The sequence below is a fragment of the Mus caroli genome, chromosome 1, assembly GCF_900094665.2.
Source record: "Mus caroli chromosome 1, CAROLI_EIJ_v1.1, whole genome shotgun sequence".
Lineage (NCBI taxonomy): Eukaryota > Metazoa > Chordata > Mammalia > Rodentia > Muridae > Mus > Mus caroli.
In genome coordinates this window covers 75,615,622-75,634,973 of record NC_034570.1, presented here as the reverse complement: position 1 = coordinate 75,634,973, position 19,352 = coordinate 75,615,622, and the positions used below count along the sequence as shown (strand labels likewise).

At 45.4% G+C, this 19,352-nt stretch overlaps 1 protein-coding gene across 2 annotated transcripts in view; it reads right to left on the bottom strand.

Annotated features, from left to right (window-relative positions):
- Positions 1-648: 648 nt before the first annotated feature.
- The window catches only part of Rhbdd1 (rhomboid domain containing 1), a 118,396-nt gene continuing 99,692 nt past the window's right edge, over positions 649-19,352 (bottom strand). For both annotated transcript variants that reach the window (XM_021173374.2, XM_021173369.2), the window contains exon 7: positions 649-2,136. In XM_021173374.2, the coding sequence (XP_021029033.1) occupies positions 2,042-2,136 (95 nt within the window). In that variant the 3' untranslated portion in view covers positions 649-2,041. The remainder of the gene's footprint in view (positions 2,137-19,352) is intronic.

The window sequence follows — 19,352 nt, the reverse complement described above, 5'->3', positions numbered from 1 at the left end:
TATGCACAAATAAGAATAGTGACGTAAGAGTGTTAGGGTAGAATTCCCAGGTGTTAGCAAAAGGTGGCAAGTAGGGAAAAGGTTGTTTCTCATTGTGGTATGGAAGGCAAATGTACAGCCTGAGAGCCAGGGGTAATTTACCTTGACCATTATAATTTAAATGTGTTTGGAGGTACCAGGCTCTTGGGCATAATTTATAATATCAACTAGGTGTGGCTTTCCACCAATTACAAATTAAACTAAGGTGCTCAGGCACCACTGTCTGGATGGCCTGTCTGAATGCTTAGACTCCATGGATTTGCTTAGTCCATTCATATGCACGGGTTAGAGACATTCCAGGTGGGTCCATATTAACAAGTGGGCATGGAGCTACACAGATGGCATGTACCAGCTGTGTCAAATGCATACAGCGGAAACTGAGATGTTAATAGCCTTGAAATGTCGGCCTTGGGCACCAGTGCCTTTTAAAGATGAGCAGTTGTATCTTTATTTAAATACTGTGATTTCTTTCCTTCCTTCTTCCCCCCTCTCTTCCTCCCTCTCTTTTGAGACAGGGTTTTGGTGTATAAGGGTGTGTGTGTGTGTGTGTGTGTGTGTGTGTGTGTGTGTTCTGGCTGGCTTAGAACTCCATACGTAGACCAGGTTGGCTTTGAACTCAGAGATCCTCCTTCCTCTGAATCCTGAGTGCTGGGATTAGAAATGTGTGCCACCATGCCCGGTCTATGATTTTTCCTAATGGACAGAGAGGACTTAGCTTAGGCTTTGTTTTACTGGCTACATGTTTCTTGATGCATTGTATAATCTTCTGAAAGCAGCAGACACTTGCACACATGCTTTAAAAAATAGAATATAAAACTGTAAACAAAGAAAGTCAGTTCCTATGTGCCTGTCCCCCAGAGCTGATGGGTATCACCACTTAGTATTCCATCCTAGGTGTGTGCGTTGTCATTGGAAACTATGCAGGAAGGGCACATTAGAGTCGGAGGAACACCAGTTGTTGTTCCTAACTCCCTTTGAAATAAACGCTCCCTGACTCTGAGGAGGTGGCAACATTCTGTCTTTGCCTTTTAATTCTCAGAACACAAGAAACAGAAAGGCCTTAAGTGACTGGACACAGCACTTCCCTGGGGCATTTTTCAGACACTTGTTTATGACCAACTACAGCCATAGTGGCCAATGAGAAGGCACTTTTATGAAGGAAAAAAAAAATACTTGCTGCAAGGGGGATTCCCTGTGAGAACCCCACTCAACACCTTGGCTTTGCTCTGTGTGTGTGTGTGGCACCTGCTGCCGCTCTGTGGAGTAGTTAAACAAGTCACCCGCTCCTGGAGGGGGTGGCTCCGAACTCAAATTGCTGGTGCCACATGCTATCTAATGAGTGAGTTGGGGTTTTTTCCTACCTTAGATCTTTCTTATTCCCCTCCTGTTAGACATTCTACATGTGGAATAAGGCAGGAGATGTGAATGTCAGGCAGACTTAGTAGCCTGAGCACCCGGAGGAGCCTGCGTGAAAGAGAATGGAACGCCCTGGGAAGGTAGCCACATCCTCTTCCCGAATCACCATGGAAATATGGTGGGAGGACCAGGGGGTAGCACTGTCCCTCCTGCTAAGCCAAGAACCTGGCATGCCAGGCAGAGTGAGGGCTGATCCACTCACCTGGTGAAATAAAGAACCCACTTCCTATTAAGGGCCCAGTCTTCACCGCAGTGTGGATATGCCACTGAGTCTGGAGGGAAGGAGAGAAAAGTGGAAATTGGTCCCATCTGAAGAGGTGACCTTCGGTTTAGGAGTGATCACGGGGCTAGACAGGCCACTCTGGGAAGGCTGTGGGCTTCCTGGGACAAGCCTGGTGTCCAGACATGTCAGCTGGGCTTGTGTATCTGGGCACACAGGGGCCATGGAGTACTTGTTCATGGCAGACAAGAGTGACCTGCAACAGTAACCCTGTGCTCTTCTTTTGTTTAAAACCAATTAGGGGCTTGGGGAGTTAAGTGAATGGGCTCCAATCGCACAGCTGGACTTCCCCTTCATGGTGCCATATCACTGGCCATCAAATCTGTGAAGACGCTGTCTCCTCATTTCTTCTTCTGGTGGGAGCCGGAACCCATACGGCATTGGACCATTTCTGGTATTTCCTGCAAAAAGAAGGCAAAAAAGGGAAATGACACACTGCTATCCATCGTTCTGACATTTACAAGGAGCTGTGTTCCGTAGGATACCAAGAAGAGAAAACCAGCTGTTTTGGTGTCATCTTTATTACAACGTTAAAAAGACACATAACACACAGATTTCAACTTTAGCTGTTAATACTAATTTTGACACAGAGTAAAAGTTTTTAGCATGGTTCGGTCCATGAGCTTAACTTGATTCAGTCTCAGGTTCTTGATACTCAGTCCACGCTGACTTTGTTGTTCTACCATGTTCCATGATATCCATCGTGTCTTAGGGGCTGCTTTCATTTTTTATTTTTTACGACCAACTCAACTAACTCCTCCATAGCCCACTCCTATCTATGCTGGCTGACCTCCCCTTTCCTCCCTGTAAACTGCTGGTACTGCCAGTCTGGGCATCAGAAGCACACCTGGCTGAGACACACACAATGGAGATCAGGAGCAGAGTTAACTGACCCAGTGGCAGTGTGACACAATGTCTCAAGCCAATAGCCTATAGCAACTCATTGCACCCTGTGTCCCTCCCCCACCAAACACACACACTTTGCTAGCTGACACACACAATATAAGCACAATAATTACATGTCACATGACTGAGAGGGAGGCTCTTCAGGCTGTAGACATAGAATACAGTCTAAGAGAGAGTCTAAGCACGTCAGCTGGTATGTGGAGGCATGCTCTGAAAGACACATGCTCCTTGACCTTAAACCCTCATGGAGGAACTTTCATATCCTATATGAAAGTGCCACACCTTTTCACTCCTGGATCTGTGAGCCCTACTAACTGGCTATGAATCTTTCTCTCATCTCCTGGACCTCCAGAGTCTCATCCACTCTTCCAACTTTAGGTCAGCCCTGAAGTCCTCCCCTAATACCAACTTTTTAGCGGTCAGCCATTCTCTGTTAAATTGTCTTCATTCAATAGCTGCCACATTCTGCCAGATAGTGTTAGCATCTGTGCGCACCTCTGTTCTCTCCTATCAGGGACAGAAGCTCTTGAGTTGACAGGGGACATCTCTGATACTTCTCACTCCTAAATACATAGCTGCTGTCAAATAAGTAGGGTCTTAATAGCACTTGCTTATGATTTCCAGGGAGATCTGTCGTGGCTAGACATCATCCACCACAACTGAGGGCTGACGTGGCTGATTCAGGGAGCAAAGGCTTTGGACTCCCTGGCCAGATGGCAGGGTTCTTAAGAGGGACAAGTGTTGCCTCTGAATGAGAGCAAGTGGGCATGCACTCAACCCTTGGGCATGTGATCCTTCTTGCTCATTCTCCGTAAGTGGGTGTTTTTCAAAGACATCTCATTTATGTTCAAGCTGACAAAGCCGGGGGTGGGGTGGGGACTATCACAGCTATGGTGAGGTATCAGAGAAATCGGGGAAATTGATTTCTGAAATCAGGGGTTGAAGAGTCAGTGTAATCCATGCCTGGAATTTTAGTTGTCAAAGAGAAGTTCACAAAAGGAAGTCAAGACACTTGTATGACTTTGTGTCTGTATTGTTCCAGGGATCCCAGTGCTTACTTCTAATGGTCCTTCCTCTCCCGTAGAGATACCAAGACCATTGTCTTAAGCCTGTGGATTACTTCTTGACGTGAACAACCAAACCGAATAGGAAAGGCCATGAACCCACACTTATCCCTGATAATGAACCTTTACTTCATGGCCTTTTAGTACAGCAAAACATATGTCACTGTCTTAACCTAGATCAAAGATGACAGAGAATAAACACACTTGGGACCTTTCACCATAAACAGTTTATGAATCTTCAGGATTTAAAGTTTCATAGGATACGGTTTTGCAGTCTTTACAGAGGAATTTGTCTTTGTTCAAAAGGGTGCATTTTTGAAATGGCAAATACATGAATCAAATCAACACCAGTTTATTGCTTAGAATTGCTTCATGTAATCAGATCCAAACCCTACTTTGCTGTTTATGGCTGCTTTTTAACAAGGACTTCTTAATTGCACTTATGAACACAGGCCAATCAATCTTTGACAGCCCACTGCACATGGAAAAGGACTCAGAATGAGCTGTGGGGAGAATCAGGAGCAGCTTCAACGTGGCAGAGCTGCCACCAGGCCATAGGCCACAAACCAGAGCAAGTGGGAAGTTCTTCAAGGAAACCAGTGTTCTCTGTTGTATTTCTATGGGAGGATCCATAATTGCCTTTGGGAGGACTAATGCTTTCATGATGGAAAGAAGAAGCAAAGAGTTAGGGGGCAGAGGATGAGGGTTCCACAGGGGCAGTGCTCTCCCCTCCCCTCCCCTTCCCTCTCCCCCTCTCTCTAGACTCATTTGCAGGGCATTCAAGGATAACCAAGGCTTAGCCAACAGAAGAAATGTCATACACCGACTAGAGGACTCCCAACCCTATCCACTCAGAGGTATGAAAGTCACTCCATTTATTTATAGAGTCCTTTCAAGGGCTCCTGTTTCACTCAGCTTTTGTTCCCAATCTTGTCATTCCAGTTCCACTGATGGGCCAATTAAAAGACAGTGACATGTTAGCAAGACAGCTCAGGTCACTTGGCCAGTACAGATGGGAGCCATGCTGGAGCCAAAATTTTCTGACCTCTTACAACCTACCCAACTGCCATCACTTCTGAACCACTGAACCCCATGCCTTCTCACCATGTCTGACCTGCGTCCCTTCATGGATATGTGGACTCACTATGTGAACACAGAGGACCAGGGAGTCCAGTCTAAGCCTACAACACTCATGAGCCCTAGCTAATATCAAAGACACAGGTCTAAAATACCACCTCGTGTTTCATTACGTTCCAATGCAAACCTGAGTAATTTGGTTCTATACGAACACCACAGTGCTATAGTTTCTATCAGCACTACAGCATCAACTCAGGCCTCGAGTTCTGTGTAGTTTTAAACCTCCTTCAAACTCAGTTTCTGGTAACTACCCTCCTACCTGAATTGCTTATTTCAGGATCCACACATTATTCCACTCCTGACAATATTTAGTTTTTAAAGCAGCTTTCAAATATAAATAAATCTCTGATATTCTAAGAGGAATTTTAAGTCAGGTGTCAGTCAGTTATCCATCTGCTGCTTGCTGTGTGTGCTGCGGGTCAGCACGGTGCTGGGACAGGGCTCTGGTCCACTCCGCCATCCAGTCCCTTCCTTTGCATTGATTTTTAAGCACAATTCTGTGGTTTCCAACCACCTACATAATCTACTACTGTTCTCTCTGTTCAGGGACCTTTGGGCATGTCTCAAAGCATCTCAGTCTCTGATATAAGCTCACATTTCTTAGGGATAAGCACAGGGCCTGGGCTGGCTTCATATGGGTGGAAGACGTCTCCAGTTTCATAAAGGGAACATGCTAGTGGAGATTCAGAGATGGCTGCCTGGGTCTGTCTGGGATTCGTGGACATGCCCCACATAAGGCACTTCATGAAGCAGGCCCTGGTTAGTTCCTGTATGAGGGGAGCTGCTGACCAAGGGGGCTGCTGGCCTTCCACTGCTCTGGAATATGACAGCCCAACAAGATCCTTTCTCTTTCATATCAATACAGTAATCATACAGCTGTTCTCAACATGAGAGTCGTGAATTGCATATCAGATATCCTGCATATCAGATAGTTCCATTACAATTCATAACAGCAGCAAATGTACAGTTAAGGAAGTAGTAACAAAGTCATCTTATGGATGGAGCCACCACGATGTGAGGATCTGTGTTAAAGGGTCAAATTAGGAAGGTTGTGACCCTTTATACATGTGACATTTATAGCTACATGTCTTTATAGCTACAGAAGCTTCCCTTATGTTGGTCTTAGTTTCCTAGTTTATGAAATGGGATGGTGAGGGTGGCTTCCTCAGGAGACTTCTCAGAGCAATGGATGGTGCATATACGTTACTTAATAGCATATAATAACCGCTTGTCACATCCCTGATACCATCAGGAATCATACAGAATGTCTGTGTTTGAAGAGAACTAATGCCATACACAAAATAAAATCTCAAGATTAGTTAACTTTAAATAATTAAAAATCATATTAACTTATCCTTTGTGCATCCATGTCTTACCTGCATACATGCCCGTGTATGAGTGGGAGATCCTCTAGAACTGCAGTTATAGACAGTTGTGAGTTGCCATGTAGGTGTTGGGAATTGAACCTGGGTCCTCTGGACAAGCAGCTAGTACTCTAACCACTGAGACATCTGTCCATCCTCAATTAGTAACTTCTTAATGAAAGAGTCCAGTTGTGTTTGTGAGTGCTTTTAGCAGTGATCGGTAGATGTATGGAGCTATTAGCTACTAAACCTTTGCTTTCTATGAAATGAATAGCAAGAAGTAACTAACATACATCACTGGGCAGTACATTTTTGGAAGATGGAGGAGCCTTGGGGCTGTTGGGAAAGTCCAAGTGTCCTGTATGGACCTTTCTTCCATTTAGTTAAATCACACATTGACCATTTATAGGCCCGGATGAAATGGTCCGGCTCTGAAGAGCCTGGCAAAGAGTATTAGTATTTATGAGACTCACCCCATGTCCCTGTAAATGGAGGTCAGACCCCAACCTTACTCAGAGAAACAGTAGGCATGCTTCAAAGGGCCTCAGGAACACTGCTCAGTTTAAGATGGCTTTGCTCGATTACAGCACCAGTAGTGAGCTCAGACAATTTATTGATCTGTGGTTCTTGATGGAAAAATTTCAGTTTTCTACCCTTATGTATAATGCAGTAACCTGTCTATTTTATGGCTAAAGGAAGGGAAGCAATTTTCTCCAGATCAAAATTGCTGAAGAGGCTTGAGAGTTGACTGCCATTCCCCTACTAGTCACCACTGGTGAAAACAGGGGCGTTTAGTTTGCTGGCATGCACAGATCTGCACATGAGCCAAGCACTCACGCCATTCAAATTATACTACCGTGAAGTCATGGGATGGGATCATATCTTTTCCTTAAATTGGAGGGCTGGATGGGGGGGGGGGAACGGAGGGGGAACTAAATAAACTGCTGGCAGTCTGTGGTTTATCTGTTGAGAAACAGCAGCATGAATTCCTTTGCTCTCTTTCAAGAATGTTACTTTATTAGAATTGCAAAGGCTCCTGAAAGGCCAGCTGCGAAGTCATTTACTTAAAAAGACCAGAAAGGTCTGCACTAACCCCACACTCCAACAGTTTAGAAGGATGATCTTTGAGGGGGGTAGGTGCTTAGGTACAACTTTATTTTCGGGGTTGTTAATTATCATACGATCTCTGTCAAAATGGCCAGTAGTCCACCTAAAACCATGTGACTTTCATACATATGTACATTTCATGATGGCTTGGAAGAAGGGTAACAGACAGTCACAACTTCAACACTGATATTTCCATCTTGCCAACCAACCAATCAAGGCAGCCAACTGTAAACCTCGATCGGCACTTGGGATCTCAGAGTTAACAGCTCTGAGATGGGGCAGCATGACTCTGCTATTATATAGTTCTCTTCCCATCAGATGGTTGATGCGGCGGCCATTTGACACAAGTGACTTCGGAACAACAGGCAAGAAAGCTACTGAGTAAATTAAACTGTCAGGTGTATGATGGTTATTGTTTTTTGTAAATAAAGATTCAGCATATAGTTTAACTCGGCTACATGCCCACCTAAGCATTAACATCCTTCTTTTGGGAGTATATGACTTGATCAATTTTTATGAACTGAGTATGTGAAACTAAACACATAGGAAGAAACACAAATGTCCAGAGCTCAGAAGCTCCCATCCCTTCCTCCTAGAAGGGCACGTGGCTTCCTCTCTTGTTTTATCAAGTTTAAAATACTCTGATCTCTTCATCCTTGGGTCCTCACAGCCATGTTCTTTCCTTTAAAGCCTCTGGGTTGCCTAAGAGTCTTCGCCTCCCTACCTCGTCTCTAGCTTCCCTTCCCTTCCTCCTGTCTTGTATTTCTGTGCCAATTTCAAACACTCGGGTTCATTTTCACCCACAGCATCCACAAAGGAATTCATAAAATGCACTCCGAGGGGCTTCATTCTTTACAGTTGTGAAAGTCATCCACATTGTTCTGTGTGGTCTTGGTCCTACATCTTTTACAGGTGAAGAATTGAGACAGTAGGATTTTAGGTGACTTACCAAAGACACAAGGCTCCTTTCCCTCTTGGTGCCCCAGGCATGTGCTAGCTCCTCAGTTAACACCATGATCTAAATCAGAGGATGCCATTGTCTTATTAGCAGCTAAGGTACTGGATCTGTTTGAAAGCAGTGGGGACCCTAAGTTTCCCCACAAATGCCAGATTTTATTCAGGACTCCTGAATGTAGTACCTCCTGAAGTTAATATCCCCTTTGAGAAAGACTAAGGCACAACACTACCCAGCCCACATAGGTAGTTCACTATGGTTTCTGAAAGCACAGAGTACTTCTGACTTCCTATAGAAACATGGAGGAACAAGAAGGAAGCGGCTAAAAAGAAGAAAGCTTAACAACAAAGTTCCATTCTCACAAGGACTCACTACAACAAGAGAGATTTATTTTAAATAAATGGTTAAAGATTTTAATGTAAGACATACAAGGTAAAAATGTTTAGAAACTCTGTCTTAAATCTCATCAAATTTTTATCCCTTTAGTGGTTTATTGTGAAGAGTTTCAGTGAATTTGAGAATGGTGTTTAAAGGCTTCTCTGGACAGTTAAAAAGGCTTTAGGAGCTTCAATCTGTAACGAGATGGCTTTTGTTAGTAATCCGGAGGTGCCTTGGTTTATCCAATCATGTAAGCTGAATCTGGAGGTTCAAAGAGACTGCTCGCATCCAGGAAGACCTTTTCTTCTTCTGTTCTTTTGGACTTTTCGTTTTTATTACTGGAAATCATTTAGGGACATTCATTGGACAAATACATACAGTCTCCTAGAAAACCAGCCATAGACCCAAAGCCATGCTGTGTCCTTCACTCTGAGTGGCTAATACACAGGAGGCTATGGAGACAGAGAAATGGATACACATCTTCAGACATGGGTGTGAGGCTGTAAGTAAGAATGGAAAATGGAAACTTAAAGGTAAAATACAGAATTCAACTTTGTGCTGTGGTTCTATGAGGAGCAAAACATAAGAAACACACCCAGCCAATGCCAGAGGATGAACGCCCTTTAGCATTCTGAAGTCCAGCCCTCTCAAGATGCTGTGGGGTTGGGCTTGGCTGCAGTCATGGCCTCTCCTGATGTTCAGAAGGGTCCAGAGCAGATAAAAGGGAGCACAGGAGTTTGGCTGCTCTCCACTGCTTGCTAGGCTGCATTTGCTCAACTCCTAGAGGCCCCTGAGAGTTTCCTGATGCCTGATCCAGACTTCTCAGGTATTCAAGGCCTCCGTTTATTCTGACATCTTCCTGGAAGGGACAGGGACTTTCCACTGTCTGTTTAGAGCTGGTTTTCTTAAAGGTAGGTCTCTGGTGTGATGGGTGAGGGCAGGCAGTGAAGTTCTAGTGGTCTCAGGGGCTAGAGGGGAGGTCTCATTCTTAATTCTTGCTCCCTGATCTTGGAACTGTATCCAACGAAGGCGTTTTATTTTCACTATTTATCAAGGGAGAGGATAGTTGCGGGGTGTAATCCAGAGTATAGTAAACTGAGATAAAAAATGTAATAACATTAGGTCCTTCTGAGACACAGTGAAGCTGGGCCCTGCTGCTGCCTACTGCCTGCTATGTCCTTCATCTTTAAAGTATGGTGGTGGTTTTAGCAGCCCTGCACCTAGGGCACAGCAGTTTCCAACCAAGAGGGACCAGTTAGCCAGTGGAGGCAGACTCAAGCTGAGAACCGAGCCATTCAACATCTGCAATGCAAGAGTTCTGAACAAAGCTAGATGGTCTTAGGCATGGCATGGGCCTGCTATGACTCTACCAGGAGCTTACTCTGGATCTCATACTCTTCATGTAGAACTGTGAGGGCTACCCCAGCCTTGTGGTCCTTCCACACTGAGGTTCCTGTGCCCATCACTGGTTTCCAGTGAGTGTTCAGGGCTGGCAGGCCTCCCCGGAGAGCACAAATTTGTCCTGTCTGCTACCTGCAGCTGGGTTGCCTCTCTGGAGAGTGGCGCTTGGTTCTGACTTTTGGTGGCTGGACATGAAATTACCATGCTGTGCTCTTTGGCAGTGTCCTCTAACTCATTTGGTCTCATTCAGTGCCTTGCTCCAACACTCTGTAAACATTTACAATTACTTTATATTTTTTTATTGGGATATTTGGATAACAATGCCAAAGGTAATAGAAAATTCAATTCTTATGACGCTAATGTTATATTATTAAGATAATTTGTCAATACTAAGAATCAACCATCAAAATATTACCAAGAACTCAATTCCAGACAACATTTGGATTCTGCCAATTTTCCTAAGGTTTTGTTCCATGGACCAATCCAAGGGATTACAGTCCACTTAGTTTCTTGGTTTGTGGGAGTTTCTTAGTCATTCCTTTTTTTCCTATGACCTTGACTGCCTGGCTAGACACCCAATAGATATTAGGTTTGCTTGATTAGACAGAAATTCCAAGTTTCAACAAAGGAAATAAAAAAGCCACAGAAATAAAGCGCACTCTGTGTACACATCAAAGACATATGTCACTGACAGGATGGACCACTGGTGAGGCCAAACCCTAAGGACTGTTTGCCAAGTACAATTCTCCATTGTACACTTTGTTAGGATTTTATTTTTATCTGTTTTATTTATGTGTATGTATGTGTGTCTGTCTGTGATTATCTGGACACATGTGCAGATGTCTGTAGAGGCCAGATGAGGGTGCTGGCTATGCTGAAGCTGGGGTCACATGGGGTTCTTCAGAGCCCAAGATGAGTGCCCGGAATTGAATTCTGGTCCTCTGCAAGCACCAAACACCCATAAATGCTGAGCTCTACCTCCAGCCCCATTGTAAAAGCTATGTTTGAGTTCCAAGAGGATATAGCTTTGACCTTTGTCTCTACCAGTGCCCTCGGTAAGCTGGAAGTGGGCAGCCAGGACACTTCACACGAGACTTGCCATCTAGCTACCTACGCCTGGGGATGAGCAGCAAGCGGTGGAGCCACTTCGAGCCTTCACTGAGCTCCATCTCTGATGTCCCAATGTGGTCACTCCTTCCTGCTCTCTGCACCAGGGAACTTGGTTAAGAAATGAATTTAGGGTTGGTAGGACTGCCAGTAAGCCCATACACTTAATGTTTGCTGTGTTCCTGTATGGCTATGAATGTGAAGTACTCTAGCCATTGAGGCCAAACATCTTTCTACTGAAGAGAGCCAGTTGGTTTCTCTCAGTGCTTACAGTTGCCAGCAGGTGGAGGCAGAGGCCTACAACACAGTGTCTGTAGATAAAAACTAGGACACATTCCAGTCAGCAAAGCATTCCGCATTGTAAGCAGAATCAGGGTCATTTTGAACCAGATGGGCTCTACAGAAGACGCTGCACAGAATATTAGGGAGTTGTTTACTGTCTAGATGGTCTGTGGGTCATCTGCCAGCATCTAGCAGGTTCTCTGTCACATCACAATTCTTCCCCAGGAAAGACTAACAAGGTACTGGGAGAGAGGACATAGACACGGGGGGGGGGGGGGGTTCTTATCAGTTCCAAAGTCAGAATTCATTTTTGCTCATGTGCATATGCCTTGTGCTGACTGCTCCAGGCTGTAGCCCCCTTACAACTCTAACTCCAAGTCAGAAAGATGAAACCATGTAATCTGTGGTGACTGCCAAGACTGAAGGCTATAAGGACTGTAACAGTGAAGGATGTAAGCCTAAGTGCGGTGGTTACTGCTAACTGGCTTGCACAGCCGCTCCAACCTGTATCAGTTACCATTCTCACCGCTGTAACAGCATTATTGGCAGAAACGATTTAAGGGAAGGATTCATTTTGCTCCGGGCTTCAGAGTTCAGTGCAGGGCTGCTTGGCACCACATGCATGGATAAGAACATGGTAGCAACAGGAGTATGAGGCAGAGGACCTTTCCTCCTGCTGGACAGGAAGCAGAATAGGGCAAAACAGGAAGGGGCCAGGTCAGGACATAATTACCAAAGATACACTCCGGGTACCTACTTCCTTCAACCAAGGTGCAGCTCATATTTTTTTAGTGCCTTGTAACACTGCAGACATAACTTCCACAGTCCTAGTTTAGATCCACCAAGGGATTAAACTACTCAGTTATGCAGCACACACTCAGGTGTGTTATACTAATGTGGAAATTTCCTTTGTTAAAACTGATCTTTATTTCTGTGCATCTGTGTGAGGCTTTGTGAGTGTATGAGCACCACTTGCATGCAGGGGCATTCTCCAGAAACAGGCATTGGATTGCCTGGGCCTGGAGTTACATGTGGTTGTGAGTCACCCTGTGAGTGCTGGGAACTGAACCTGGGTCCTCGGCTAGAGCAGTAGGCATTCCTAACGGCTGAGCCATCCCTCCAGCCCCAGATCTAGGAATTTCTTAATTTAAACACGTTCACAATCAAGGTTCGCTGTCACACCTCTCTCTGTGTATCCTTTCTCGGACCTCCTACCTGGTCTGGTCCCACTCCTTGTGCTAATCCAGAGGAATGTCAGACAGAAGGAGAGGAGGAAGAGAGACCAGGTTAGACTGAGTTGCTCAGCTCTCACTGTGGCAAGGCCTGATACAGTGGTAGTTCAGGGAATGGACAGCTGTGTAAGGACAGTCAGAATGTGGCCTGACTTTTTTTTGTTTCCTTTGCAAAGCACTGGACTGACCAGAACTTCAGAACAGAGTATTCCATGAGGTTTAGAAATCTACAAAGCCCCTTTCACACAACGGTTTTTGCCAGGAGAATTCATTGGCTTAGCCTGCGATCTCAAGTAGCTGAGGCTGTCCTGCCTGTTGGTGCAAGTTCAAGGCATCTGTCCTGGACCAGATGCCTGTCCCTTCCCCCAGTCCAAATGATGACGCCCTAATCTTTACTGTGGTGTATTTTCAGGTGGAGGCTTTTGTGGGTTGTTAGAGGAAGTCTCTACAATGGGGCTCGTGCCCTTGTAAGGGGCTGAGGAGGCCAGAGCTTGTTGTCTGCCATAGGCACAATGGGGAGGTTATCATCCTAGGCAGGGGACCACACCAGAGTCTAGTCACCCTAGCTCTTGGAACTCAAATAAGGGAAGCTAGGAAGCCACAGACTTTGGAAATACAGCTCGGTCTATTATGAATTTCATGAATTTGCCAGGACCCTAGAGTTTTTGACACATTTAGGAGCAAGAAACAGACTGACAGATGAGATGTCATGTATATGTATATGTATGCTCTTAAAAGCCTTAAATACTCAACACTAAACATTCTTCGAAGACCACAAGCCTGGGCAATGTATAACTACATGTCCAGATGTATTGACATCAATGCATAATTATGGAGATAACCCCTGACCTGGGAAATTGTCCCTGACAGTCTTACTGGACCAGAGAAGCAGGGCTGTTGTTCAAATCCATCATTAAAGTTAAAAACCCTCTGGGCATTCATCTCTTTCAGGTGGAACCCTGGCCACGACAGTGACATAGTCAATCACAGGGCTGGGCCAATGGCTCTAAGCAAGGACAGTCCAAGGTAGATCCACAAGAAAGAAAGCAGATTCCACCTTAGGGCCTCATTCTTTGCTGGACCAAAGCAGCAAAGAAAGAAGAGCAAAAAAGGCACTTGGTCAGGAGGCTGAAAACCAGCCAAAGAGGCACTCTGGAGAAAGTGTGATGCTCACAGCTTTGAAGTGGTAAGACCTGGCAGACAACTTGGAAGGTGAGGACGACCCACACCTGTGTGGATAAGCTATGAGATGAGTAGCCTGAGAGGCCTTCGGGAGAAGTACACAAGCAAGCAGAAGCCTTAGTCCTTGGTCCCTAGAGCTCTGCCTTTCTGTGCGGGTCAGTCAGCCCAGAACCCTGATGGTTAAAGCCAGTTCTATGATGTGATAAACCATCCTAGAAGGAGCACGTGCTTCTGCGTGCGATGGCGTTGAACCTAACCCTGAGTCTAATTCCCACTCTCTGTGTGGCCTTCTGGGTCGAATAAACTCATTCTTACCCAGAATTCTGACCTTGTGTATGATAAGACTTGTGCATCTGTGTGCATCTCTATGCATGCATGCATGTTCTTGCATGTACTTGTGTCTGCATGCATGCATTCTACATGTGTATCTGCATTAACACACATAAGAAGAGGCTGCCCTGAGACTAAAGCATAGCACCTTCAACAGACAAATCCTCCTAGGGGTTTCCCAGCTGCTTCTAATTGCCTCAGACTGGTGAGAATCTCAAAAATGATTTTGAGATGTTCTGTATTATTGAGATTTGACAGCAAACAATGCTACTGAGTTACTCCTAAACACCTACTCATTATTATCAGAAAAGTACAGTGTACATTATGAACAGAAAGAAAAACAAAAAACAAAAACAGACCTTAAGATTCTAGACAGCTGAAGATCTAGATAAAGGGATGGTAAATTACTCCCTAAGCATTTTTGGAAACGTGTGTGGTTTTGGAAGGGTGTGTCCTATAGAAGGTTAGTACTGGGAGGCCTCCCTACAGTTTCAAGGAGAAAAAAGGAAGACTTGATAAAGTTTGTGAGGTATCACTATGCATGCTTAACCCCAGGGGAAACAGAGGTTAAAGGCCAGCCGTGGTTACACAGCAAGCCCCAGGCCAGCCTGGCCTACATTACCAGAGTAAAACGTTTAAAAGTAAAAACCAGAACATTGGGCAGAGTGTGGAAAGGAGACTCTGTGAGTGGGCTCTAGGAGATCATAAACATTATAGAGTTTCGGGACAAGGACGCTGAATTCCAGCACACCCCAACCTCCTCAGCAGCCTGTCCCAGCGGCATGGCTCTCTCTCTTGCTTTGCTCTTCAAGTCATTTCGTCCAGCGGAATCCAAATGTCACCTGCCAAGCCTGAGGTAAGCACGGGACCTGGCTCTATGGCTTCTTGGCTGAGGTGTGGAACCACACAGCGGGTGTGGAGGCACAGCTGAGTTTGAGCACGGGCTTTCCCTTTATGTTTGCCCTCAGACCACTTTTTGGTGCTAGTCCTTGGCTTACTTTTTTGTACAATGAAGAAATCTAGGGAATACACAAGGGCATTCTGAAGGCCAAGTGAATTAAAGGAGTCTAGCACCCAACCTGAAGGAAACCCACGAGTGAGCCTGTTTCTCTGATAATTCCCTTCCATGTGTGCTCTCCTTCTCTCTCCCCTCCCTCTCTCTCTCTCCTCCACCATCCACTCAGTCACACAAGCCAAGGCACACCCTTGATACACCTTCTACCTCAGCATCTTCCTATCCTACCCACCACCAAAGCTTGGTGATTTTAACAAGTGGTCTCACAGCCCCCATGCAGCGCCAGGTTTCAGCCGACTGTTCTTTTGTTGCTTTCAAACCAGGAGCACAAGGCTCCCTTGCCTGAACTTCCCTCACTTGGACCAGTGGCTCAACAAAATGTTACTAAGAAGCAGAACGTGAGGAGGGTGCATAGAGAACATACAGAGAACATTTGAGTTAAAAAAGGAAAATAAGAAGGCCAGGCAAGGTGGTAAACACCTTTAATCCCAGTACTTGGGAGGCAGGCAGGGCTCTGTGAGATCTGGGGCAGCCTGGACTATGTAACCAAGTTCTAGGCCAGCCATGGTGACATAGTGAGATCTTTATTCAAGAAAGAAAGCACAAGCAGACAAGAACAAAATTGATGGGTTTGTTGCTGCAAATGCAACAATTTCCAAGCGTTTCCTTGGATCTGAAGAGAGCCAGTAAGGGCATTTGACTTGGCTAAGGGCCCACACTTGATTTCAAGATAACTCTCTCAGGGTACAAAGACTAAGGGCAGTTAAGCCCCAGTGAGGAGAGCTGCCAACATGACTGATCTAAATGGAATGTGAGCCTATGAGTCATTTGTAGCTTTAAATACTATAGAGAAAAGAATTTGTAAAACATGCCCAAACAGCCTGGCTTTGATGTGGTGAACTCTTTTAAAACCACATTGTTCAAATTTATGCTAAAATGCAAAGCCCTCATGTTTACAATGGTGTTATTGGAGGAACATGGCAAAAAAAAAAAAAAAAAAAAAAGTACAACTGTTCAATTTAAAGGCAAGACTTAAAACTTCAGAACAATGAGGTGCTTCCCAGTACTAATTCACGAGCTGTTAAAGCCCAAGAGGCTAGCAGTGAATGCTCTTGCAGTATCTTGGCCTGATTGGGGAGGGGCTCTTTATATATTTTTGATCTTGTTAATTATGCTGTAGGGCTAGGGTAATGTCTCAAGGGTCACCATTGCCCCTGGGGCAGGCTACAAATTACACATAATGCACTGCTCTGTACCTGATGCTGTGAGCCTGGCTAGCCTTTCCAACACAAAACACCCACACCAGAGTCATTTTATTATAAAAGACAGAAGGGCACTCTTTGGGATTATAAACATCTGAAAACAACATTGTCATGGATTGCACTCAGCTATTTTGGATACACAGAGGCCGGGTGCAGCTGAAGAACTGAGCAAATGCACTGCCATGCTTGTATCCAGAAGAGGAGGCAGAGGCAATCATGGCGGCGAGATCACACGGAGTGCAGAAGAAAATGAACAGTCAGCTGCAGGTAAAGTCCAGACACCAGAGGTGCAAGGCCCAGCGACAGTCCTTGACCCCTGTAGCTCAGCTACCTGGGCAGAATCATGGATGAGGATTAGCACCTTCATGCCTCAGTGCCTGGGGGCTTACATGCTAGATGCCTGTGATGGATCCGACCTTATCCTTTAGCCACTAGTACTGATGGCCACACCTTGGCACAAGTGGATACTTCTTCCCATTCCCTTCCCTTCCAAATGAGACAATAACCCAATGTGTGAATCCAGCTGGTTGTTTTCCTTCCTCTTACACAAATGGAGAGAGTACGTGGGAAACAGTATTGAACTCCAGAGAGCGTGTCAGTGTCCAATGCAGCATACATGGACAAAGAGGGAAAGGAAGAAGGGAGTATGATATGGACAAGGGTCATAAATCTTGATAATTTATTAAAACGGTCACAGTACTGGACACTGCTCCTTTAATGCTGCTGCATGTCAAAGCAGCTCAAGCTAGCTTGTGTTGGATCAAGAAAGGCACTGAGTAGGCATGGCCATTTTTCCCTGTCTGGGGTACCTACCATCAGGGGTGGGGGATGGCACCTCTAGGTCTAAGTGTAACCAGGGGATACGGATGAGGTTAGAGACAGGGGATCTGAGAGACGATGAACAACAGCTCTAATCACACTCCATAAAGAGAACACCATCCAAAGCTCTACGCCCCGTGCAATATTAAGATGCATCTACAGTGTTTGGAGCTCACTGAAGCAGAGGGGCCACCCAGGCTCCTCTTTGTCTTACAGATGCTTAAGTGGAGGCAGAAGTTAAGAACACAGCTAGTTCTGACAGTGTCTGAAGTGAAACCAGCTCCCTGGCTCCAGTGCCCAACCCGCCATCTCTCAGCCAGGACTCAAGAGAAGGGGTTGCTAAGATGGCCAATTCAGCCTTACTTAGGTAACCTATACCCTGTTAGAACAGAGGTCTGACTACAAGTACTCAAAAGTGCAGATGGCAGCAGCTAACCTTCCACCAAGCAAGCCCTTTACTGATTTCTCTCTTCCTCTGACTCACCCAAGCAAAAGGCCTAGGTAATCCCAGACTAAATCTCAGTCTGTTAATTGATAGCAAAGTATGCTTAGAGCTGCAGCCGAAACCCAAGGCTTGGGAGGCTCAGAATTCTAATTATTTACATCCATGCACTCAGCACTCTGTTTGTAGGATCCAGGGATGAGGAATACACTGGCCATACCTGTATTCTCATACAGGGCTGTGAATGAATCTGGGTAAGAAAGTGGGCTTGAGAAAGTTCTGTGAGGCCAGCCAGCGCTCCAGACCCTTCTGTTGCCTCAGACAGACTGGCCCTCTGCTACAGGTAGGCCAGATGTGCCAAATGGGAGTCCCTAGGAGTGGACAGCTAGTTGGATAAAAAGGCAAAGCCACAGGCTCAGGATGGAATACTGTCACTTACTGGCTGTGTAGTTGTCCACCCCGGCTCAGAGAGAGACTGCAAGGTAGTACGATGAACCAGTTCTACCGGTGAGAGAAGCAGGTCAGGACTCTTCCCATTGGGATATTACTTATTCATGTGGTAAAAATGAATGCTAACCCAAGGCCTGGCCTTTGCAAGAAGGAAAATCTCTGCAAGGAAACAGCTTGGACAATACAAAGTCCCTGCTGACAGCGGCTAGGCATGGAGAGTGAGTGTGAGAGGTTATACCCTAGAACCAGTCTATGAAACACTCCTGAGGCGCTGAAGCATCAAGTTTAATAACTAAGCACTAATCCCTGAATGGGAGACAGGTTTAAGTTAATGTCAAAGCAAAGGAGAAGGTGTAATACAGAGAGAACTAGGAACAACGTCACCACCCTCGGAGAGTGGAGCCAGTCCTCTCCGCTGCCAGTCACCCACAATGACACCAGTGCCTCTAGCACAAGAAAACATCTCTATGAAGCTCTAATTGCTGCCTCCAAGTGATTCCAGGAAAATCTTATTCTCTTCCTGGGGAAAAGTACACTTTGGGATCCCTGTCACTAATTAAATGGTCTAGATGAGTTTATCAAAAGATCACCTGAGGATTGTTTTATGAACACACACATACACATTTATGTGCTACATAACACTGCATCAGTGACAGACAACACATATTACAGCAGTCCCATAAGATTACATTATCTACTGATGATCACTTGACCCAGTGACACCAGAGAGACTGTCCATCCTTCTCTAGGGAACGAGTCTGTCTTATTTGTGTGGTATCTCTACTGCGGTATTCAATAAAGGTACATGGAATGACTGAATCCCAAGGAATTTTTGGGAAGGGAGAGAAAGTCCCCTCTCTTGCCTTGACCCAAAACGTTGGTCCATGACGCAGTCCTGAAAGCTTTGAGTTTAGCCACTAGAGATGCTCGACATGGCCGCCAGTGTCCTTTTCAATTGGCTACCTGCTTTAAGGAGTGAACTGATGCTGAGCATGGAAAGGAAGGTTCTTCCACTTATGGCATCTCTGCTTCCCCTTCCTTCTTCATATCTAGTCTGTCTTAGTCAGGGTTTCTATTCCTGCACAAACATCATGACCCGGAAGCAAGTTGGGGAGGAAAGGGTTTATTCGGCTTACACTTCCATGCTGCTGTTCATCACCAAAGGAAGTCAGGACTGGAACTCA